The sequence below is a fragment of the Trachypithecus francoisi genome, unplaced genomic scaffold, assembly GCF_009764315.1.
Source record: "Trachypithecus francoisi isolate TF-2019V2 unplaced genomic scaffold, Tfra_2.0 Lachesis_group1, whole genome shotgun sequence".
Taxonomy (NCBI): domain Eukaryota; kingdom Metazoa; phylum Chordata; class Mammalia; order Primates; family Cercopithecidae; genus Trachypithecus; species Trachypithecus francoisi.
The window spans coordinates 93375455-93400365 of record NW_022681454.1 but is presented as its reverse complement, the minus strand read 5'-3'; the positions used below and the strand labels follow the sequence as shown (position 1 = coordinate 93400365).

Here is a 24911-nt window from a genome sequence, read left to right as displayed (position 1 = left end):
AATTATAGATGAAACAAAAATATATAGTCTGGAAAGAACAAAACCCAATCCATCACCATTTAATGTGTAGTCATCTGAAAGAATTAAAATTTAATTCCAGGAGAGCTGCCAGACAAACTGACTAAAAGAGAGGAATTCAGTGTCAAGCTTAATATAGTTTGGGTAAAGGAACTGGTAATAGTAGCCCAGGTTATGAAAAAACCTACAGAAGCATGACAGCCATCCTCAAATGTCTGACATGCAGATTCACTCTATGTGACTACATTGTTTGCCTAATTTCAAGGAGTGAAATCTACAGTGGGATGGATTTGCTTCAATAAAAGGTGCTTCCTAATATAAAAAATCCTCCAAAGGAAAAAAATCTGTGCCTAATAAGGCTTTCTGTGAGAGCCCTGTCACCAGAAGCTACTTAAGCAGAGGATGGAATGCTGCAGAACGAATTTAGCCATTTAGCCTGTGGGAGGCTCAGTTATGTTTCAGCATGACACACAAAGCCTTCTAAGATAAAACTACAATCTACCAGTCTAGATTGTATCACTATGCTATACAAACTATATTCTGGCCACCCCTACTATCTGTCCACAATTCTACATTTTTTTTTCCAGATTCTACATATGAGGTACCTCTTCCTACTCTCTCTCTACACCCATCCACATCTTATCCATAATAATAATAGAAATAAATATAATATGCATCATGCACTGTGTTCAAATTAACATACATTATTTTGTTTAATTATTCAAACCTCCAGCAGTAGAGACATTCCTTTTAATTCTGGACATTTGTTACCTGCATGGCATATAATTTTATACCGATTTGTAATAGCTGTTTTAAAATCACTTCTTTATGCATCTTGTCTCCTCCTCTACATTATAAAGTACCTGAGGTTGAGGACTTTACTGTGACTGTAGGTAAATTATTTAAACTTGGTAAATTTCCTCACCTGTAAAACGGTATAAAAATACTACCTTTATCCCAAGGTTACTGTTAAGAATTAAATAAGAGATGAGATAATACATGCAAATTACTTAGCGCAGTGCCCAGCACAGAGTATATGCTCAGGAAATAAAAAAGATTCTTACTTCTACATCCTGTAATATCTGGTTTGGTGATAATAAAATTAGCTATAAGTACATTTACAAAATAAGCATCCTTCATCTGCACTCAGAAATTTACTTCTTGGATGTACTGTGGATCATTTGGGGGCAGGGTATTGATTCCAGACAAAATCTTGCTTCCTCAGTTCAGTTTTAAAAACACACAATACTTCTTAAAGTTCCCACAGGATAAGTATCATATAAGCTAAATAAATTTCAGTTTTTGATATCTTTTGTACAGAGGTTTGTATACATTCTCTTTCAGAGGCCTAAGATCTTTAAATCTTAAACAGTACTTTAGTTACAAAGGGCTTGGAGTAGACTATAAAGAATTCATAGAAATCTAAGTTATTACTAAGGCAGTTTTTCCATTTATGCTTAAATCCAGAATTGATCTGAAGTTCAATTTCCTCTGAGGACAGAATTTAATTGAACCATTTAATGTTGTCATGGAAGACTATTAGGGTTTATCTAGACAATCACATATCTCAATATATGATGCCCAATCCTCTAAAAATCAAACATTTTTTCCCTAATTTTAACGATTAGCTACTATTTAAAGAGAACACATAAACATTTGGTATTGGCTGGCACAGTAGTTCATGCCTGTAATCCTAGCACTTTAGGAGGCCAAGGCAGAAGGATTGCTTGAGCTCAGGAGTTCGAGACCAGCCTGGGCAACACAGCAAGACCTCGTCTCTATAAAAAAACAAACATTGTACTAAAGATGAAAGGATTGGCTGGGTGCATTGGCTCCTGCCTGTAATCCCAGCGCTTTGGGAGACTGAGGTGGGCAGATCACGAGGTCAAGAGATGGAGAGCATCCTGGACAATATGGTGAAACCCCGTCTCTATTAAAAAACTAAAAACCCCGTCTCTACTAAGAAGTCCCAGCTATTTGGGAGGCTGAGGCAGGAGAATCACTTGAACCCGGGAGGCGGAGGTTGCAGTGAGCTGAGATCGCGCCACTGCTCTCCAGCCTGGTGAAAGAGCAAGACTCCATCTCAAAAAAAAAAAAAGGATTAAAAGTCATTGGCCATATTATTTTATATGTGGGAATAAAATATTACCAATAATCACTAGCAACACATTTCTAAAATTAATGATTAATGTATTAATATAGTACGGCATTGTTACTTAGATTGCTATTTTATTTCTGAACTCATGATTCAAATATTTTTTCTGAATCTAAATTGTTTAAGGTGTACCTAAATCCTAAATAAAATTTAAATGTTTTCTAAATAATTCTAATGAGGGAATTGGTGTAAGTCCATAAATATCCTGGGCTGATACCACAGATACTGATATTAAAATATGGTTATTTTACCTAATCTGCCAAATAAACAGGGACTGAAATGAAATAATAAATTGATATGACTTCTATCTTAAGAATACCAAGATTTTTGTTTCATTTTTTCAAAAACTGAAAATAGAGACGAATACACTAATAGAGCAAAAGTTTATTTTCAAGATGGAGCTAATGAGGAAAAAGAAAAGGAAGAAAAGCTAACTCTCAGTGTCAGCAACCTGATTTATCTTGAGTTTACATTCCTTTCCCACATTTGTTTAACTATTACAACAAATAAAGCTCAGATACAGATTAAGAACACTTGGGAATTTTAAATCTATTTTCAAAAGAAAAACTCTGCTTGAAGAATACTTTTGAGAGTAACTTATTCTAATTACATGTTTACATTTTAAAGAAGACAACTGTACATCACAGGTTTAGTTATCGATGTTTAAGTTAAACAGTTTTTGGCTAAAGTCTTACCAAAAAATGGTATACTAATATACAGATTCTGAGATGGCAGGAAAGGAATATTTCTGGAAAGGCCTTAGTTACGAGCAATTGTTTATTTTATAGAATTCCTCTGTCAGGACTCCTTTAAAGGACCTGGACATGTAGAGAGAGTAACCGAGTGTCTTCCCTTCCAGAATTCCATATTTAGAAGAAAATTTTTAATATTTTCCTAAGCAAAATTCTTTAACTTAGAGTTTGTAAACCAAAATTTAAAATATGATATACTAACACATATTATAATGGAAATATATTTTAATGGAAAAATATATTTTAATGGAAAAAATAAATTTGGTATTATACTATATTTATACTTTTAAAGATTACTATCACACAAAAGTAAAAATCAAGATAAAATGTCTCTGACACATTTTATGATTACTCTCATACAAGATAAAATGTATCTGGTCTTTTGGGTACCCCTCTCACTAAGTTAGCAAGGGTCTCCTCAGGAAACCCCAGAATGCCAACTAGACTATCTTTTTAGAAACCATTTACCTCTCTCAATATCAAACTATATTTTGTCTGTGTCCTACTGTTAATAAGCAATGGTGATGACTACTAATACTCGCTCTAGAGGTGGGGCCACAGATAGCACAGTCAGTCCATAAATGCATGCACACTTTTGCATGTATATGCACACAGGCACTTTTCTGGAGAGAGGATCTATAGCTCTTACCAGGTTCTAAAAATGTAGTATAAGTGTACCCAAGTACTCAAAGTGTACTCTAAGCAAGGTCAGTAACCTGCCTCTGTATAATCTCAGCTCTGACAATGAAAGACTTCTGCTCATTGAACACTTACAATTCTGCAAATAAATAATTTCAGGTACTGTCTTAGAGAAAATGTACTATCATCTTTCTCCCTTGTTTAAACACCTCCCTTAAAAGTTACCCAGAATAAACATATATATATATATATATAGTTGTTGTTGTTTTGAGACAGAGTCTTGCCCTGTCGCCCAGGCTGGAGTGCAATGGTGCAATTTCGGTTCACTGCAACCTCTGCCTCCTGGGTTCAAGTGATTCTCCTGCCTCAGTCTCCAAGTAGCTGGGATTACAGGCGCCCACCGCCACACCTGGCTAATTTTTTGTATCTTTAGTAGAGACAGGGTTTCACCATGTTGGCCAGGCTGGTCTCGAACTCCTGACCTCGTGATCTGTCCGCCTCAGCCTCCCAAAGTGCTGGGATTACAGGTATGAGCCACTGCACCTGGCCCAGGTAAATATATTGAAAAATCTCTATAACAGTGGTTAGAATACAAACATCTAATCAATAGACAGCCTAGTTATATCAGGTTTTCACTAAGTATGTTGTACACTTTGCCACTGATTTTATGTTCTGTCGAAAATCATTGTATACAGTTGTTTCACTGAGTTTATATCTTTAGTAAATACTTGTGATATTTTTATTTTTATATTATGCCTAAAAATTTCTGGCTTAATCCTTAAGCTTAATAGAAAAATCTATTTTGGTGTTTAGCATTTCCCAAATAGTGGACATTAAGCTGCTTTTCCAAGCAAAACTTTCATATTTAAGAACTAGAATACACAGTCAATCAAAATTGAGCATTATTATTTTTCGTTTTTCCAAAAGGTATGTCTTACTAAACATTTGAGGTGAGGATTCTAATACAGCTATATCCATGCAATAAAAGACAGAAATTCTACTGCAATTTAAATACTTGTACAATTACGTGGAATTGCACACCAAACATCAAGTATGCTAAGGAAAGATGTCACAAAAGGTTAAAAGGTAAGTTAATAATCATAGGACATACTGTGCTTGTGCATTAGCATGGCATTGACATTACAGTTAATTCAAAATTGGGCGCAAATCCCTAGAGCTCTAGCGTGTTGTCACCTGGCCTGTTAATACAGTGGTGACGTGTTAGAGAAAGCAGTATCCTTAACAGCAAACCACCACTTGCCATATCTGCTCCCACAGTACCTTGTTTTCTTAACATGGATAGAGCCAGTTGATTTCCTTGAGGACTGCGGATAGGAAAAAGCTAAAGGCTTGGAGACAGGACTGATGCAAAGTGCATCCAAGAGCGAGTGATATCTTTCAGGAGTGTAGAGCCTGGTAAGCATTTAGAAAGAGTTTTAAGTCAAAAATCGCACTACTAATAGAAGACAGCAGTTTTTAAGGTCTGTGATTTGAAACATTTCCTTTATGAGAAAGAGGGTGGGGAGAGAGGGGAAGACGGAGGGGAAGCACAAAGCAGCAAAGGAGGATAAAAGAAGCGCCAAGAGTTTATTCTATCACTTTACTCATTAATATGACATTGATTAGATTTTCACCAAAATGGTCAAAGCCATCATTTAGAAAGCATTTGAAGCTCTAAAGACTATAGAAATTATCTAAAACCCCCAAACCACGAAAATAAAACCAATTTATTCTTTTTGGGAAAGGATGCAATTTTATTTTTTTAGGGGACGGTAGTCTTCAGATCACCCTTTAAAGGTCGTGGGGGAAGATAAAATCAATAGAAACTTAAAATACTCATTAATACTTTATCGTTTCAAATATAAAACCTGAAAATCATAAAAATCCAAGTGCCAATAAGCACACAACATGTAATAATCCACGCAACTGAGAAATACCATACATAAATGGCAGCAATGGAGAGATTAAAAGGTGATTTTTAAGAAAAAAACAGTAACAAATACTGTGAGATTTATCCGCAACCTAGATAAAATATCCACTACACAATTAAGAGCTCACAATAGAGCTATGATTGCTTCAAACAGATATGTTTTCTTTGAGGTGAATTGTAAGACAGTGAAGAGCCCTGAGATTGCATCAGACAGACGCTGCATGTGTAGTTCTACCTGGTTTTTGCAGCAATAACAGCAGACACAGTAGCAGCTGCACTGCTCAGAACTGCAGCACTGTATCTAGCAGGAGAAGAGAAGGTACAAAAGTTTCGAAAACCTTCGAAAGAATCTTCCACATTTCCCGTGGAGCTGCTTAAACTGACAGGTAGGGAAAGAAAAACAGGAGAGGAACAAAAAGGGAAGTGAGAAAGGGTAGCATAATAAATACAAGAGAGCAACCATTCCATATTAATATGTAGGCATTATAAAAGTGTGAAGTGTCAGAAGTGTAATAGAGTTTAGGTCACTTAGTTACTGCTGCTCTGATTTCTCTCAGAAGATAAAAGCTGATGTATAATCCTCCATAAAGCTGATTTTGACATACAAATACTTTTGAATGTATTTAAGTTCACTGACTGTATTCCTATTTAAAATTACCTTGTATCACACATTTGAAGACTGACTTGCCAACAACTTAGCAGAAAATTAATCTAAACATGAAGTCTGAATTTCTATAAGCATAAAAAGAAGAAAAATTGTTTTTCCCCAAAAAGCCTCTGTATAACGGGCTTTACACATTAGAGACGATATACACTGACAACATGACATTTTAATAAGGCTTATGTTTTCAGGAGAAGCAGGTACAACTGACTGCTTATTGAGAAGCAGCAATATGTATTAACATGAAAAGAGATAATTGTTTAAAATATTGAGAGTAAAGCTATTTAAGGAGGGAAAGGACCTCTGCAAAAATAAACAGATGTTCCAGTGAATATGATCAAAACATCACCTTTTTTGCTGAGTTCCATATTTCTATTTTCTGTTAGTTATGTAAGCATTTTTAAATGCAGGCATTTTATCTTCAGAACTAATAAGTATTTATTACTTAAAATAATAATTCTCCCTTGGCCTTTCAGAAAAGATCAAATGCCTGGACAGGAATGAACATCCTATCACTACGACTGTAATGATTTTCAAATTGGTTATTAAGTAAAATAAAGAGTGTCTAAAATGCATAGTGTGAAACTTGTAGTCTCTCTTCTTCATTTATGGGTGCAAGTTATCAATGAGCATCATCACTACAGTATGACCACTTATTTCAATGGCCACCTCCAACACAAAGTCATTATGTGGCAAACTCAATCTCTGGTTAAAGTGAGCTTAGATGTCTGAAACTATGAGGGTTGACATAAGTCTCTTTTTCCTGTCAGAAGAATTTGATGAGTCATTCTTCCAAGTTCCATAGGCTATATATAACTTTACAAAAACCATTAGAAAAAAAATTAATAGTTGCAAGCTATGTTTTCAAAATGATACAGAATTAAGTAATTTTTTTGATCTATCTAAGTCTATTCATTAAATTAAACTGTATGGCTAAGTTTTGACAACTGTTGTGAATCGTTAGAAAAGAAAACGTCAGGGGCTGGAAAGAGAAAAGAAAGATGCTATCAATGGCAGAGCAGGGTAGGTAGCATGAATGTCAAAGAGAAGAATACAGTTATCATGTGATTCCACTTCTGAGTTTCTGAATTACTCTGCATCTTTGAGACAATGGTTACTATTTGGAGACGTAGCGGTGAATAATAAGAATTAGAAACTTAGTCTATTAAAAATCACTTAAAAAAATAAATCAGCTAATTTATTCTGCTCCAGGAAGGAAATAGTAATGAACTTCTTTCATCATAGTGTATCACAAATAATAGAAAAGGATTTAGTATCAGCAGAATCTAGTGATATCTCATAAGCAGTTACTTTTCTGAGTATCTTAAGAAAATGGCTGGGCACCTGGTAACATACTGTGTATGATCTTTACCTGTCTTTGAGGCAAATGCTCTAATTCAGAAAAGGAGACTTATGACAAAGCCAGCAAGTTAACTTTCCCAATCACAAAGTGAATAAATAAAAGAGATTTCTTGATTCTATATTAGAAGTTATAAACTAAACAAAAATAAAAATATAAAAGCAGTGAGAAGTGCTGTTTTGAGGCTGAGTGCTAAACTTTCTTGTCTATATGTTAATGATGTCAGTTCTATAATCAACAATCATCTTTTCTTTTTCAAACAGTTTAGTATATTTAAATTCACTACTAGTTTTGAAATTTAGAAACAGGAAGGAAAAGTCTACCTAGAATAAGTAGTTGCTACTTTAGAAAGTGTGGCCACTTGGCTACCAATGGTTAACACTTGAGGAGTTGCAGGTGGGTGAGGTCCACTCTTAGGCAGGTCTTCCAGAGAACTGTCAAACCTAAGTTTTCAGAAGTAAAATATATAAGGCAAAGGAAATAGTAATGAAAAGTACAAAAGACATTTATCATCTATACCATCTTTTAAATGTCTATTAGTTCAATTTGGGGAACACTATTGGTTTTTTTTTTTTTTTTTTTTACTTCACATCTACAAATGGTTAAAACAAAAACCAACACTTCTGCCACCACAAAATATGGGCTGTTTTCCCCCAAATTCTTTAACATGACTACTTCTATGTAATAAAATATTATGCTTACAGGCGAAAAGAAGGTGGAAATTCCCATTCACTGACTATGTATTTTGAATGCTTTAAAAAAACTTAGGCTCTAAGAAGTTAATTAAGTTGCCCAATACCATACATCTAGTAAGGGTCAGGTGGAATTTGGACCAGGTCTGTCTGTACTATTTCCACTATATAATGTTTTCCAGCACATTGTGAGGCAGCTGCCTAAAAGTGTCCTATAAGAAAGCAACCAAAAAGTTCACGTCAGAATGTTGTGTTTGTAGATCTGAAGTTATATGGATGTTGTTTATCTTGATGTAAACAAACTATTTTATCTGCTTGTACAACAGATGGTGGCATGCAATCGTAGGGCTTTGTTTTGAGTATTCTTTACTTTGATTTTCTGTTATCTGTACTATTTTTTATTTAGAATGCCAGAATTAAATTTTAGAAGAACTATTGCCAGGTAAAGAAAAAATGAAAAACTCAATGTTAAGTTCAATAAAAAGAAAGCACCAAGTATAAAACTTTGGGAAGAAAAATAAAACAGGAAAAATACAAAATTAGCCTTTAAAAAAAAAAAAAAAAGTCTGTGGATAAAAAAATAGAATGGTCAGTCATTTTACACTGATTTTCAAATGAATTAAAAAATAGAAAAGGAGAGGTTCTATTTCTGTTTTTTATTCCACATTAGTCATACCTTTACCAGAGTGTTGAAAAAATGTAGACAGTTGAAGAAAAATGTCATGATAGAACTAAAACATTATTTAAGAGATAGAGCAGAAAGGTTAAGAGAATAAGAAACATAAGAACTACAACATGGGTCAGCAAACCATGGCATGCTGGCCAAATTCAGGCCCTGCCTCTCTCTGTATGGCCTGAGAACAGTTTTCATATTTTTAAATGGTTAATGGTTAAGAAAATCAAAATAATAATAAGATGACACACAAAAATTATATAAAATTCATATTTCAGCATCCATAAGTAAGGTTTTATTGGAACTTTACTGGAACATAGCCAGGTTCATTCTTCATATGTATATGGCTACTTTCATATGATATGAGAACTGACCAATTGTGACAGACCACATGGCCTGAAAAATCCAGTACATTTCCTATCTGGACCTTTACAGAAAAAAATTTGCGACCCCTGTCCTAGAAAATAACTTCTCCACGCAGCTACCAGAGTGAACTCTGAAAAATACACATGTGATCATGTTTGTTGCTTAGACCTTCTAGTCCTGCTCTAAGTGATCCTGGGCTACCTGTTCTTCAGCATTATGTCATGAAGCTTGTCCACTCTCTTTGGCTTGCTCCAGTCCACTGGGCCTTCCATTTCTTTTTGGAAAAGGCCCTGCTTCTTTCCCCCTCCTGGCCTCTGCACAGTCTCCCACTCCTCACTGTCTACAGCCCTCGCTCTACCACATCTTCACTGGAATAACTCCTAAGCATCCTTCTGGCCTCAGTTTAAACGTCACCTCCTCCCAGAAGCCTCCCTGATTCCACAAACCACCTTAGCTGCCCCTGTCATGTGCTGTCATAGCAGTCTGTACTTTTTACTCATAGAATTTGTTATTATTATTATACAATGTGTGTCATTACTTAAATTCAGACAATCTCAGTAGACTAGAAGTTCCCTGACATCAATAGTTACTAATATACATGAAGTGTAACAAAATGCTTACCATAAGGTTAACAAATATTTGTGAATAAAAGGTTGAAATTCATTTTTTCCAAATAATGAATTCACAATATTTGTATATTGAAACATATTTGTACCTTCTAAAGACTGTGTCACAATTCTGACTAAACAGATTTTTGCATAAGTGGACACATGATAACTTCAAAGAAATGGATAGTGTTCCAAAAATACCTTTAAAGAAATGTCCTTTATAATATTAAAAAATTACAAATGTTTCAGGAAAAAAGAAAATATGGGTATAAATTATTATCAATATCTACATATTACCACCACAGGACAGATTAAAAAGAAAAAAAGAAAAGGGAGTGAGTTGGAGAAGTTGAGTCTTCCAGCATCTCCATGAAATATGCTGACTGGAAAAAGCTGAGTGCTATTTGAGAATAAATTTCATATAAATCATGAAACACCGTTGGAGATGCTCTCCATGTTTCCGAGCAAATGCACTTGGGAGGTTTCCCATGTGTTACACATATTGATTATCTCTTCATTGCTTAGCCAAACTCTTAAAACTTGACTTAAGACAAAATCTTAAACTACCTTATTTACTATGGAACAAACATCAGTGTCAGTTCTCATTCTGACATTCCCCAATGTTTACTCCTTTTAGGTTGGAAGAAGCTCTGATTAACAGCATATCTGCAGCAGCCAAATTTTTGACCTTGTCTTGCTTAAATGAGTTTTCATTTCTCACCACAGAGAGGTATGAAGACTTTCTCTTTCCCAGATAAAGTCTTTCCCTTTTGGCTTGCTTTTCTCAGGATACAAGAACAAAGAGCTATTGATGCATTGTGTCTTTTTCTGCACAATCTCTGCACTTGTTCAGTATGGACCCTTGTGAACAATCTGTCCAGCAAATCAGGTGTGAGTTGTCCATCTACTAATTTACCATCCTTACCATCCTGTAGGACCAGTAAGAAGAATTCTTTTTCTATCCCCTAGTCCTGACAACTGCCCAATAGCAACATTCTTATGCTGTGTACTCTATCTCCTCCCTTAATCTCAGTGGCCTCAATTAATCCATCTCTCCTTCTCTACTGGATGCTTTGAGTCCTCTTTTAAAATGCTGTAGTTTCTCTTAAAAACAACAGACTATCTTTACCTTCTATTTTCCTATTCCCCTTACCAGCCAGACTCTGAAATAACAGTATACTCACTTGACTGTCAGTCTTCAGTCATCTCAACTAGACTCCAATCCCCAACACTCTATGAAACTGCATCTTGCTAAGGTCACTGATGACCTTTTTGTGGCTAAATTCAACGGACAATTTGCATTCCTCATTTTAAAAACTGTGGTAAAAAATACGTAACATGAAACTTAACTATCTTAACCATTTTCAAGTGCACAGTCAGTAGTGTGAAGTACGTTCACATTATTGTGGAAGAGATCTCCAGAAGTTTTTCATCTTGCATATTCAAAACTCTATACCCATTGAACAACTACCCCTACCCTCTCCCCCTAGCCCGTGGTAACCACCACCATTCTACTGTTTCTATGAAGATGACTACTTTATTTTAATTCTTTTTTGGAGAGAGAATCGTACTCTGTCACCCAGGCTGGAGTACAGTGGCGCGATTCCGGCTCACTGCAACCTCCACCTCCCTGGTTCAAACAATTCTCCTGCCTCAGCCTCCCGAGTAGCTGGGATTACAGGCACGAGCCACCACGCCTGGTTAATTTTTGTATTTTTAGTAGAGACGGGGTTTCTCCATGTCAGTCAGGCTGGTCTCGAACTCCCAACCTCCAGTGATCTGCCCGCCTTGGCCTCCCAAAGTGCTGGGATTACAGGCGTGAGCCACCGCACCTGGCCCAAAGATGACTACATTAGATACCTCCTATCAGTGGAATCATACAGTATTTGTCGTTGTGTGTGCATTTCTCATTTTACTTAGTGTCTGGCTCAACTGACTACTGCTTCTCTTTTCCTGTCATCTGTGCCTCAACCCTATTCACCTGCCTGTTATTATTATTCTTTCACTGGCTATTCCATTTCCTGAGAGTTCTCTGTCCTAGGCTTTATTTCTCTGTACTCTTAGTGACATTACTCTCTCCTGTAGCTTCAACACCACCTAATGTCCAGATTTATATCTAGCCCAGCTCTCCCCTATGAGCAGTAGCCCATATTTTGAATTGCCCTTTAGTTATTAATACCTCTAATATCTCTCTCACTATCTCAAATCATCTTTCACCATGTCCCAATGACTCTACTTCCAAATTTATATTTTTAATCCATCAGTGGTGTGACGGGTCCCCTACCAGGTTACTTAAGGGTGTTATATTCAATGCTTGAAACTTGAGGGCCAGGCAGTTAGGTACGGCCATGGTGCCTAGCCAAGGAGCAGGTGTCCCTGAGAACCCAAACATCCTGAGGCATGGCTGGGAACATACCAAGGAAAACAGTCCCATTATATGCACACACGCACATGCGTGGGCGTATACACACACACACACGGCGTACACACAAACACACACATACATACACACGGCAAAGAGCCAGAAAATTAGCTTAAAAGCAGCCTAGAGGCCGGGCGCGGTGGCTCAAGCCTGTAATCCCAGCACTTTGGGAGGCCGAGACGGGCGGATCACGAGGTCAGGAGATCGAGACCATCCTGGCTAACCCGGTGAAACCCCCGTCTCTACTAAAAAATACAAAAAACTAGCTGGGCGAGGTGGCGGGCGCCTGTGGTCCCAGCTACTCGGGAGGCTGAGGCAGGAGAATGGCGGAACCCGGGAGGCGGAGCTTGCAGTGAGCTGAGATCCGGCCACTGCACTCCAGCCCGGGCGACAGAGCGAGACTCCGTCTCAAATAAAAAAAAAAAAAAGCAGCCTAGAGATGGGAGATGCTGTGGATCTCTTGAAGCCATACTGCTGCTGTCCAGTAGTGCCCTGTAAGTCCTCATAAACTCATCTACTCATCAAGCTGGACTTGTCTGAGTCATTCTTTAGTCTCTTGGCAACTTCCCAGTTTTCCCAGTTTGCAGGGGTTGGGGGAGGGCATTACAGTCCCAAGTTTTTCTCATTACACCATCCATCTATCCCACTTCTCTGCTACCACCCTTTCTCATCTAGACTATGATAAGCACTAACTTATACTAGTGATTTAAGAACTGTCTCACTGCTCTCTTGCTTCCTCTCTTGCCAAATCCTGCCCCATCCAGCCCCTGTGTTTTCTGGCATGGTTTAGTATAGCCCACATGCCTTAAGAAAAAACAACAAAACACATTTTATCAAATCATTCTTTTGATTAAAACCCTGCAATGAATTCCTACCGCAGTTAGGATAATACTCAAAATGCTTAACATGCTCTACAAATCCCCAAATGACCTGTTATGATCAACCTCTCAAGTACCTACAACCAATTTTCCCTTTATTCACTGAATTCCCCTTTATTCACTGAACTCCAGTCACATTAGACTATCTGTTCAATGTCTTGAACAAACTAAGTTCTTTCATAATTCAGGCTCTTGGTCATTAATGATAATTTATAATAATAAATTATAAATGATAATTTATAATAATAAAAGCAAATATTTTTTCATCGCTTAATATTTAATCCTTCCCAATAATCTTACAACGCTGGTATTAAAATTATCCTTGGTAATATGCTAAAGTCAGTAGTTTGGTATATGGTGGAGCTACTGTACTAGCACCCATGGTTAGAATAACTTCAGTGGAATAAGGAGAACAGAAACCAGACTGCAGGGGCCTGGCACGGTGGCTCACATCTGTAATCCCAGCACTTTGGGAGGCCAAGGCAGGTGGATCACCTGAGGTCAGGAGTTCGAGACCAGCCTGGTCAACATGGCAAAACCCCGTCCCTACTAAAAATATATATAAATGAGGCTGATTTTTTGTAAGAGCAAACAAGGACTAACTCAAAGAAATCATTTTTCTAGGAGCTTCCCACTTAAGCAAGGAAAAGGAAACAAAAAAGGGATATGCTGAAGGAATTGGAACTTACCATTTGTTGCTATACAGTGAATGTTTGTGTCCCCCCACCCCCAAATCATATGTCAAAATCCTAACCCCCTATGTGATAGTATTAGGAGGTGAGGCCTTTGGGAGATGATTAGGTCACACAGGCAGACAGCGCTCATGAATGGGGTCCCTTTTATAAGAGAGACCTCAGAGAGCTCCCTCTCTCCTACCATGTGAGGACACAGTGAGAAGGCATCATCTATGAACTAAGAAGCAGTCCCTCACCAGACACTGAGTAAACAGGTGCCTGGATCTTGACTTCCCAGACTCCAGAACTATAAGAAATAACCGTTGTTTAAGCCACCCAGTCCATATTTTTGTTCTAACAGCTTGAACTAAGACATTTGTATTAGGGGAAGAGCTTGCTCTTTGATGACAATTTCCATTTTCTCACATCTTTCAAACTCTGCCTTAACTTGTACACATTTCTCTGCTGTTGCCACCCCATAATGGATTTTATCATTATTAAGTGTTCAGTACTTAGTATTTTGTAAATTCTTTAGTTATCTAGAGTATTCTTTGATCTCTACATAGAAAATGTTCTATAGGGTCTAAAGCCAGGTAAAGAATGAGCATGTATTATATCTATATAAAATGCAAATATAATATGAAGATTTTAAGGTGTAATGACAACTTAAAAGTCACTTGGGGCAATCCCCTGATAAAAGCCTGACTTCCTCAGTAACTGCAGGGCACTTACCACTAACCTTAGGCCCTCTCACTTTCCATCATCAATTTCTTCACTGGATCATTCCGATCCATGACTTCAGAAATTTATACTAGTTAGAAATAGCTTCTTATATGCAACAAAAATCTGCCATTTTGTAGTTTTAACATAATCCTAGTATTAGAAAAAGAATTTATAAACAATAAAGGTATTTTTCAGATTTGGGATAAAGAGGAGAAAGGCATGTATTATTTAATGAATAGTGTTGAGTCAAGTTAGCTGTTTGAAAATATAAAATATGTCTGAATGTGTACCACTGAACAGCCACCCACAGTGAATCCTTAAAGAGGCCACATTTCTTGAGAAAGCCACCACAGCACCTCACGCTCCAGTGAGAGTGTCCTGTTGGCATTACAGAACAATAGCTAAGTGGCTACACACTCACTAACCAAATATTCTGGATCATATGTCCTGAACGCACCCATTCAATCACTCATTGCGTTCACTCATTCATTCAATAACAAAAAACAATTACTTGAATTCCCACTTTGTGTCAGGCGCCTTCACACATCCTATTGTCCACTTTAATTTCCTGCCTTCATGAAGCTTACATTCCAGTATCCATTTTCCTGTAATGGACTCTGAGGATTAATTCCATCATGCTTCCCACTTAACCTTATTTACCTGCCACAACCAGAAGTTCAAATCCCTTGGGTTACCGAGCATCTCCTGGACTCTTATTTCTTTACTGCTTTGTTCATCTCCTAATCTAATCACTTCACCATCTATCACAGCCCTCATAAACCCTTTACTGTTTTACTATACCTTCTTTGCAGTTTCTTCAAACAGAGGTTGCTTTTTCTTTCATATGCCTTATTCTTATAAACCCGGAGATAGTGCAAGTGTGCTCCTCATTACTGTTTTAACTACTATCAGTCATCTTCGATCCTCCAAAATCCCAAGTCCTTGGAGGCTCACTATACCATTCACTATATGGCCTTCCTACTGTCTTGTCTCTACTTCACCTACTGTTTGTTTTAGCTCCTGACTGCCTTCCTCTTTACCCCATTCCAACAATCTTTCATGATTATTTCAATAATCATGTAAAATCGCTGAATAAATAATCTTACTATTAAATTCTTTGACTTCTTCACTTCAATGATATATTCCTCTAAGGCTAGGCCTTACACCTGGAATACATCAGCATGCACTCCAAAATTCATAACCTTTAATTTTTCATCAAGTACAACATGTCTGAAATTTAAATTTTAAGGACCCTTTTTTCTCAGTCTGCTATCTCTCAATTCTATTAGCTTTTTTTACTGTACCAAATTGACTCTGACCATTCTCATTAACTCTTATCAACTGAACTAGTTCTTTACAAATTCACTGACTTACCAATTTTCCACTCTCCATTACCCTCCACCTCAATATTTCTACATACCTATCAGCTCTTCCTCTAAAATACAAACCTATCCGATGCTCTCTATCTCCACAGCCACTACAATGCTTGCCTGAACTATGGGGATACTCATAAGAGTCTCCTGCTTTCATTATTTCTCCCTTACAATGAATTTTCCATAGTATTCAGGGTGATCTGTTAAAAATACACATCAGATGTTACTCCTATGACTACAATCCTATATTGGTCCTCTCATTTAATTAGGAAAATAATCTAAACTCCTTAACACAACCTACAAGGCAATCAATAATCTGGCCCCTGACTACTTCATGTACTCTCTTATCATTTTCTCTCTTATTTACTACGTCCCATTCATAATGGCTCTTTTTCAGTTCCTTAAACACACCAACTGACTCCTGTCTCAGGGACTCTGCATTTGTTCTTCCTTCTGCCTGGAGAGGACATCTCCATATCCTCATGACTGACTCCTTCAGGGCACTCACATTTCAGCTCAAATTATCTTCTTTTTCTCTAACTAGAGTCTAATGACCTTACTCTTCCCCTCCTCTCATTATATTCATCTTGTACTATATTACTTTATAGAATATATCATAACCTAAAACTATATTTTTCCTTATTTTGCTTTTTCATTGCATGTCTGCTCTACTAGACTAAGTTCATAATAGCACTTTCATTTTCCTAGAAACTAGCACAAATAAGTGCCTGATAAACATTTGTTGGATGTATTTATTATATATAATATATGCTAAACATGAGCAGGGGCCACTGCTAATAAGTGAGGCCTGAGAGTAAAGGAGAATGTTTAGGGAAAAAGACCCGCTTGGATTTAGGTCAAAGAACCAGCCCAGATTATCATCTAGTATCAACTATTCATATAACTGCTTTTCACCCAAAGACAGCTTAATTGTCTCAGTTAGTCTTCAGTTGATTTTCTTGGGATTATCTATGTAATTGTCAGAGATTAATGTCAAGGACTAGCATAATATGCCACCAGGTGGGATTTACTAGTGCAGAACAGAACTATTGCTTATCATTTTAGGAGCCATACGACATGACTCACTCTTACTGGGTTTTCTTTTAAAAATCCTTCTTTAATATTTAGTTTTGCCAACCTTACTGGTTACTGAACATGTATGCTATATCTCCCTGCTTCATGGTACTCACAAATATGGGCAGTAAGTTGTGGACCTCCTCATCCAAGTCACTAATCCTTTAAACAATATTCTTTGGCTAAACTCCTTCAACCTTTTATGCATTTACAAACATGATACTTATCAACCTCATTTCATTATTAAATTCAAAAGAATTTTAAGGGCCTTTCTTTGATGAATTGTTAAAATTAACATCTCCCCCCAATCTATCCAAAATGTGTTAAGTTGGATGTGATGTGTTTCTTGAGAACTTATTCTAGGTCTTGGCAATTCTGCCCTCCTCTTCTCAGTGCTCACTAGCCATGCTTTTCAGAATGCCTGCTTGACTTTCTTCCAGATGATCTCAAGTTCAAATTAGTTTATGGTTAAACGTTCACTTTTTTTTTCTTTTTTGAAAATCAGTACTATACTTTCCTTTTATCACTCTTCTATTTTCTTTCCCCTACAAGATTTGAAACAAACGCAGATAGTACTCAGTGAATCTCATCTGTAAGTTGTCTACATACACTGAACTGTAAGTCATTAAGGAAAAGACTCTAGCGAGAACCATTTAGAATCACTTTCTATTTGGGGCTTCAAATCCCTCCAGGATGTAAATAAACGTCTGGATTTCGGTTATTTTTATTTGCTATGTCTTTCAACACAGAGCATTTATTAGTTTCACAATCACCCTTGACAACATCACTTCTTTTTTTTACTTATCCCTTGAATAGATGCTATCTGATTATTGTACCTTTCATATATAAAGGATTTTTGGTTTTACTGTTGGTGGGTGTACTTTTTTTAAACATACCTGTGATGCTGCTCCAACATCCCTGATAGGAGCTTTGCTGATTTTAACAAGTATGTGATTCCACTGTTGTAAGCCAAGGTTAAACTTGATTCCATCAAATTTGTTTAAGTGTTGCTTCTCTGTATTAAAGCTTCAAGTTCACTCACTGTCTAACCAATGATATGCAACTACCTTAAGACATTAAAATCTTTCAGAAATTTATTCTCAATTTTTTTCTTCTTAAAAAGTACTAGCGGCCGGGCGCGGTGGCTCAAGCCTGTAATCCCAGCACTTTGGGAGGCCGAGACGGGCGGATCACGAGGTCAGGAGATCGAGGCCATCCTGGCTAACCCGGTGAAACCCCGTCTCTACTAAAAATACAAAAAACTAGCCGGGCGAGGTGGTGGGCGCCTGTAGTCCCAGCTACTCCGGAGGCTGAGGCAGGAGAATGGCGTAAAACCCGGGAGGCGGAGCTTGCAGTGAGCTGAGATCCGGCCACTGCACTCCAGCCCGGGCGAAAGAGCAAGACTCCGTCTCAAAAAAAAAAAAAAAGTACTAGCATTTCAGGATAAAGAATGAAGTATGTGAAGAGGCAAAATAAGTGTGTACCACTAACTTGAAAATTATGCAACAGGTGTCACCTTAGTTTTAACACATTCTTCTGTTCAAAGATATAAATTCAGAATCTTTGGGAGTAGTCAATTAGGTGCATCTGTGAGATGAACACTTATTACCGAGTTGGACACAGAAGTAGCATTCAAACAATACCCTTTAATAGATACAAAAATAAAGAAACACAAAAGAGAATACATGGACACGTGAGACTAATTTTACGATAAATGCAATTTGTAGATAGTTCTTTAATTTGACCAAAAGGAAAATGAAGATGTCTAAATATCCTTACCTGTCATATGCTTTATACTATATTATGTAATATACTGATTCAATTTTCTTTTATAAAATCATATCATTCCAATAAACAAACCTTCACATAATATAAAAGTAGAAAAACTCGGACTTCTTAAACCTTCAATGTGACTGAAATACATAAAATAGAGTAACAGCAAAAGATAGAAATTAAGCCTTCCATTATTTTGAAGACTGCCTTTTATCAATGCTTGTAATTAATTTTTACAGTTGTGATTTCTTTTGAAGTAAAAAAAAAAAACTAAAGTGCAGGAGTCTTCTTCAATACTGAGTTTTAGTAAAGATAAGTTTCTTTAATTTTCTGATTTAATTCAATAAAATAATTTTATGTGTAATTTACTTCTCTAAAGGTGAAATGGAAAACAACTTATCCAAACAGCATTACAAGAGAAGAATTACTGGTCTGACAAAATTCTGCCTCTAAGGAACTTGGTGAATATTCTGGGATTATGAAAGCCAATAGTGCATATTATGAACACTTTTATAAATAACAGATCTTTGTAAGTGCTAATAGTACAAGTTTAATTTGGTAAACAACAACAACAACAGACATTTCCAGCATTAACAGAGAATTAAACAATTTGTATATGAAAATACATAGGAACTATGTTTCTTGCCTCAATAATTTTTAAGTACTAGTCTCACAAGGAACCGAAGTGTAGTAATTACTTATGTTCAATAGATGGCGACCTTTACATTGTAGTCAGCAAAACAGTATTTGCATAAAACAGTATACTCAACCAGCGAAAATCAAAGATCAATTAGAAATATTCCATTATTTTGCAAGAGACAAAAACTACTTCATCATATACCCATTTTTTTGACCCGTGGTCTTTTTTACAGGTTGGCAAACATATTTTGTGGAAATGTATCTTGGTGTTCTATATTTTGGGGTAAATCCAATTGCTAATTCTTACCTCATGAAAATATGTGCAAGTCTCAGGCGAGGGAATAACTCCTGCTTTCTTCGCATAGCTCATTAACAATAGCAGCTTTAGGTAATATACTCAACTAATGTTGTCTTACTTAATAAGGATATGTCACAAGAGACCAGTATGTTTGTGAAACACAGCAATAATGGAAGACATGGGATAGGTCAGTAAACTGTTTCTTCATTAATCTATTTTGTGTGGGTCAATGAATATTAACAAGTTTTCTTTAAAAACTTACAAAACAGTATGTTCAGAAATATGTAATTTATGTTTCCTAAATTTTCAATGAATGTACAAAGGCAATAGGTTTCTCCTTAAAAAGTAACTAACTCTATTCTTCCAGTTCTAAAATTTCATTCTGATGGCCTTCAGCCAGAAATCACGTGGACATTATTTGATGCTAGAAGATAGTCTATAAGAAGATGGTTTCCCTGCCTCAACATAACTGTTTCAGTTTGTGTATTGTAACTGGTAACCTGAGTTTGAATTGTTTTTCTACTAAAGGGAGAAGCAGTCACTCCTCTCCTAATGAACATTTTAATTCTTTGACAATTGGGAAGCCATATCATACCTTATAATTCTTTTTTTTTTTTTTTTTTTGAGACGGAGTCTCGCTCTGTCGCCCAGGCTGGAGTGCAGTGGCCGGATCTCAGCTCACTGCAAGCTCCGCCTCCCGGGTTCACGCCATTCTCCTGCCTCAGCCTCCCGAGTAGCTGGGACTACAGGCGCCGGCCACCTCGCCCGGCTAGTTTTTTGTTATTTTTTTTTTTAGCAGAGATGGGGTTTCACCATGTTAGCCAGGATGGTCTCGATCTCCTGACCTCGTGATCCGCCCGTCTCGGCCTCCCAAAGTGCTGGGATTACAGGCATGAGCCACCGCATATGGTTTGGCTCTGTGTCCCCACGCAAATCACATGTCAAATTATAACCCCCACGTGTTGAGGGAGGGACCTGGCAGGAGGTGACTGGATCATTGGGGTGGTTTTCCCATGCTATTCTCATGACAGTGAGTTTGTTCTCACGAGATCCGGTTGTTTAAAAGTGTGTGGCACCTCCCCCTTCTCTCTCTCTCCTGCTCACCATTGTGAAGATGTACAGCTTCCCCTTCATCTTCCACCAGGATTGTAAGTTTCCTGAGGCCTCCCACCCATGATTCCTGCTAAGCCTGTGGAACTATGAATCAGTTAAACTCTTTTCCTCATAAATTATCCAGTCTCAGGTAGTTCTTTATAGCAGTATGAGAACAGACTAATACAACCATAATAAATATGTGAAAAATCAGAACACATCATTCTTTAAGCAAGGGAGATAAAGGAAAGACTGATAAAAATATGTTTTGATCATTATTTTAGATATCCTTTTGCTAAACTAAAATGCCACTTTATTTATATATAACATTAAAAATTTGAAACTACATAGGTTGATATTAATATTATAATACAGTAGAAAATGAGAATATGGTGAGATCAAGAAAAACATTTTTTAACTTAAATTGCACTTTGACAAAATGATTTTTCGGCATAAACGTGTGTGTGTGTGTGCGTGTGTAACATAATTATCTCTAAATAAAATTTTCTATGGTCTCCTATAATTCTCTATTCTGGTAGGCCATATATTAGTAACTTTCTATTATTAATATGTTACTGATAAGATGGCTGTTGCCTCTTTTAAATCAATGTTGTAGATTAGATTCTTAAATTTAAACATTTCCTTATTAATGATAAAATTTTCTCAATTAGTATTTCTATTCAGAGCACGAACTAAGCATTTCATGTACCTATTTTTAAAATTGTTATTCTCTCCTCACAGGAATCACCATGCTCTTCATGTTGAAACACACCAAAAACACAAAGGAAGACATTAAAAAACAAATGTTCATTTAATGAAAAAAAGTCTTTCACAACTAATTAACAAACAGAAAACATCAAGATAAAAATGTCAACTTTTGGCAATTAGATTACTCCACCAAAGTACAACTCCCCTTTCAAGTGAATTAGGTATGGTTTCACTTTACTTTCAATATAGGTATCAATGTTTTGATATTTTAATGTCTTGATATTTTTATTGAACTTATATTCCATTAGAGATAGTGTGTGCCATGCTGTAAACAATTTCCCTAAAATTCAACAATTAGAGAATTGGAGAAATATGCAATTATATGTAATTAGTAACTTTTAGTACCAAACATGGTGGGGCATACTAAAATTCTTTTTTTTTTTTTTTTTTTTTTTGAGGCGGAGTCTCGCTCTGTCGCCCAGGCTGGAGTGCAGTGGCCGGATCTCAGCTCACTGCAAGCTCCGCCTCCCGGGTTCACGCCATTCTCCCGCCTCAGCCTCCGAGTAGCTGGGACTACAGGCGCCCGCCACCGCGCCCGGCTAGTTTTTTGTATTTTTAGTAGAGACGGGGTTTCACCGTATTAGCCAGGAGGGTCTCGATCTCCTGACCTCGTGATCCGCCCGCCTCGGCCTCCCAAAGTGCTGGGATTACAGGCTTGAGCCACCGCGCCCGGCCTAAAATTCTTATATTCAAAGAGCATATACTCTAGAAAGAGAACACGGAGACAGATACTGGTCATCCAAAGGAAAAAAGGAAGCACCAAAAGAGAGGTGACAACAATACTTCCAATTGGGTTCAAGTCAATTATTCTACTTAAGAATAACTTTTTCTTAGGCCAGGTGCGGTGGCTCAAGCCTGTAATCCTAGCACTTTGGGAGGCCGAGACGGGCGGATCACAAGGTCAGGAGATCGAGACCATCCTGGCTAACATGGTGAAACTCCTTCTCTATTAAAAAATACAAAAAACTAGCCGGGTGAGGTGGCGGGCGCCTGTAGTCCCAGCTACTTGGGAGGCTGAGGCGAGAGAATGGCGTGAACCCGGGAGGCGGCGGAGCTTGCAGTGAGCTGAGATCCGGCCACTGCACTCCAGCCTGGGCGACACAGCGAGACTCTGTCTCAAAAAAAAAAAAAAAAAGGAATAACTTTTTCTTAAATGATAATCTGTCAAAATGAGGATTAGTATACAAAGACAGTTGGTGTATATTATGGACAGAACTGTATCCCAGTATTCTTATGTTGGAGCCCTACCCCGCAATGTGACTATTTGGAGATCGGTCCTTTTAAGAGGTAATTAAGGTTAAATGAGGTCATACGAGTGGGACCATGTCCTCATGAGAAAAAGAGACCCCAGAGCTTTCACTCTTTCTCTGTGCCCCCACAGAGGAAAAGCCACGTGAGGAGACACAGTGAAACAGTGGCCATCTACAACCATGAGGAGAAGCCTCAACAGACACCAACCTTGCTGGCACCTTGATCTAGAACTTAAGAGCCTCCAGAACTATGAGATAATAAGTTTCTACTGTCCCAACTAACCAGTCTGTGTATCTTGTTGTGGCAGCCTAAGCTGACTGACAATAGTGTATTTCTAATTGAAGAAACAGTTCACCAGAGATGAATTTTATAATCTTAACAACCATCTTCAAGATGAGTCATTTCATTGAATAGCTAGGCCTTTACTTATGCAGCTGCAGTTGCATCCAGGAAGAAATACCATGACTATTAGAATCCCTTTTCCTTCCAATTTATACTATTACACTAAGATTCTTATTTTTAAAGAGTTCAAACTTTAGTTGGAAACTTAAGACATGTAGACAAATATCCATAAGACAAATTAGAAAAGTAAGTGTCAAATGAGAGGTAAAAATTATATAGCATGTAAGTTCAGAGGTGAGCAGATTATTTCTACTGTGGGGTGGGGCAGTGGAGAGGGCGCTCTATAGGTGAGAATGCAAGATTGTGGGAAGGAATAAGAAAATCTAGGCCAGACCTGATGGCTCACACCTACAATCCCAGGACTTTGGGAGGCTAAGGCAGGCAGATTGCCAAGAGTTCAAGATCAGCCTGGGCAACATGGCGTAATTCTGCCTCTACAAAAAATTAGCCAGGTGTGGTGGTGTGTGCCTGTAGTTCCAGCTACTTGGGAGGCTCAGGTGGGAGGATCACTTGAGCCTGGGAGGTCGAGGTGCAGTAAGCCATGACAGCGCCACTGCACTCTAGCCCGGGCGACAGAGCGAGACTCCGTCTCAAAAAAAAAAAAAAAAGAAAAAAAAAACAACAACCAAAACAACAACAACAACAACAACAAAAACTAACTTGGAAAAGTGAATATTTACACTCAATCCAGTCATTCTCAGTAGCACACAACTGGCATATTGGGCTGGATGATTCTTCCGTCTGTGGGATTCTTCAGTGCATTACAAGATATTTAGTATCCTTAGCCACCAATAGCATCCTCCTTCCTTTTAACATCTGTACATTACCCTACACATTTCCAAAGGCAACAGAATCTCCCCAGAAGAGAACTAGAAGTAAACTTTTAAGGATGTGAAGAAAACAGCAGATGTGTTCACACAAAATTTATTAAGTGAAATTAAATGGCTAATACATAAGATTCCAAATGCTATATATGGAAGACTAGAACACGTAAAATCATAATATTCTAAGTTCTGCTTTCCTGTTTTAAGTGTTCATTATATTTAATTGGTGAATCCTAATTTCCCATTTTGAAGCTTCTCATTTCATTGCTTCATTCACATATGTCTGATTATATTTTATTTCTAAATACATTTGCTTGCTCATTACTCTTAGGCTGCCTGTGATGAAGTCAACAAATAAACATCCTTAACTTGAGGCAAAAAAATAAAGTAAATACATGTTCCTTTTGACTTCCACATGCCTTTCAATCTTCCCTTAACTGATCTTTTCTTCGAAGACTTCTAAATGCTGTGTTTGTGATCTGGGTTGAAGACTTAAGGAGAAAAGATGAGAAGTGGCCAAGACGAAGAAAGTGACGAGAAGATGAATAAAAGAGAACCTGTGCAACTGAGGTCTAAATTGGGGTCTACAAAAATATGATTCTTTTGCAGATTAGGTTCTCCAGAAAGCAGATGCTTATTAGCATGCAGGATGCTTATTAAGAAATGTCTCTAGGGTCAACAACTGTGAAGGGGAAAGGACAGAAAAGGAAGCAGGAGTGGGCAGGAGAGGTGGAGTTGCCAAACAAAACTTAGGACAGCCTCAGCTGACTCCACAGCAGCTCTGGAGCTAGAACGGTCCCTTCAAGTTGGTCTTAATTAGGATGAAATAACCAGGTTTTTTACTTCCCTCTCTTCCCACTTATCAA

At 37.4% G+C, this 24911-nt stretch overlaps 1 protein-coding gene across 11 annotated transcripts in view; it reads right to left on the bottom strand.

Moving 5' to 3' along the window:
- Window positions 1–24911, bottom strand: part of PDLIM5 (PDZ and LIM domain 5) — a 214637-nt gene that overhangs the window by 53525 nt on the left and 136201 nt on the right. For 7 of the 11 annotated variants that reach the window (XM_033214840.1, XM_033214841.1, XM_033214842.1 and 4 more), the window contains 3 exons: window positions 7839–7958; window positions 5730–5873; window positions 4846–4977 (listed from right to left, as the gene is read on the bottom strand). The exons of the other annotated variants lie outside the window; for them this stretch is intronic. In XM_033214840.1, the coding sequence (XP_033070731.1) occupies window positions 4846–4977; window positions 5730–5873; window positions 7839–7958 (396 nt within the window). The remainder of the gene's footprint in view (window positions 1–4845; window positions 4978–5729; window positions 5874–7838; window positions 7959–24911) is intronic. 11 annotated transcript variants of the gene reach the window in all.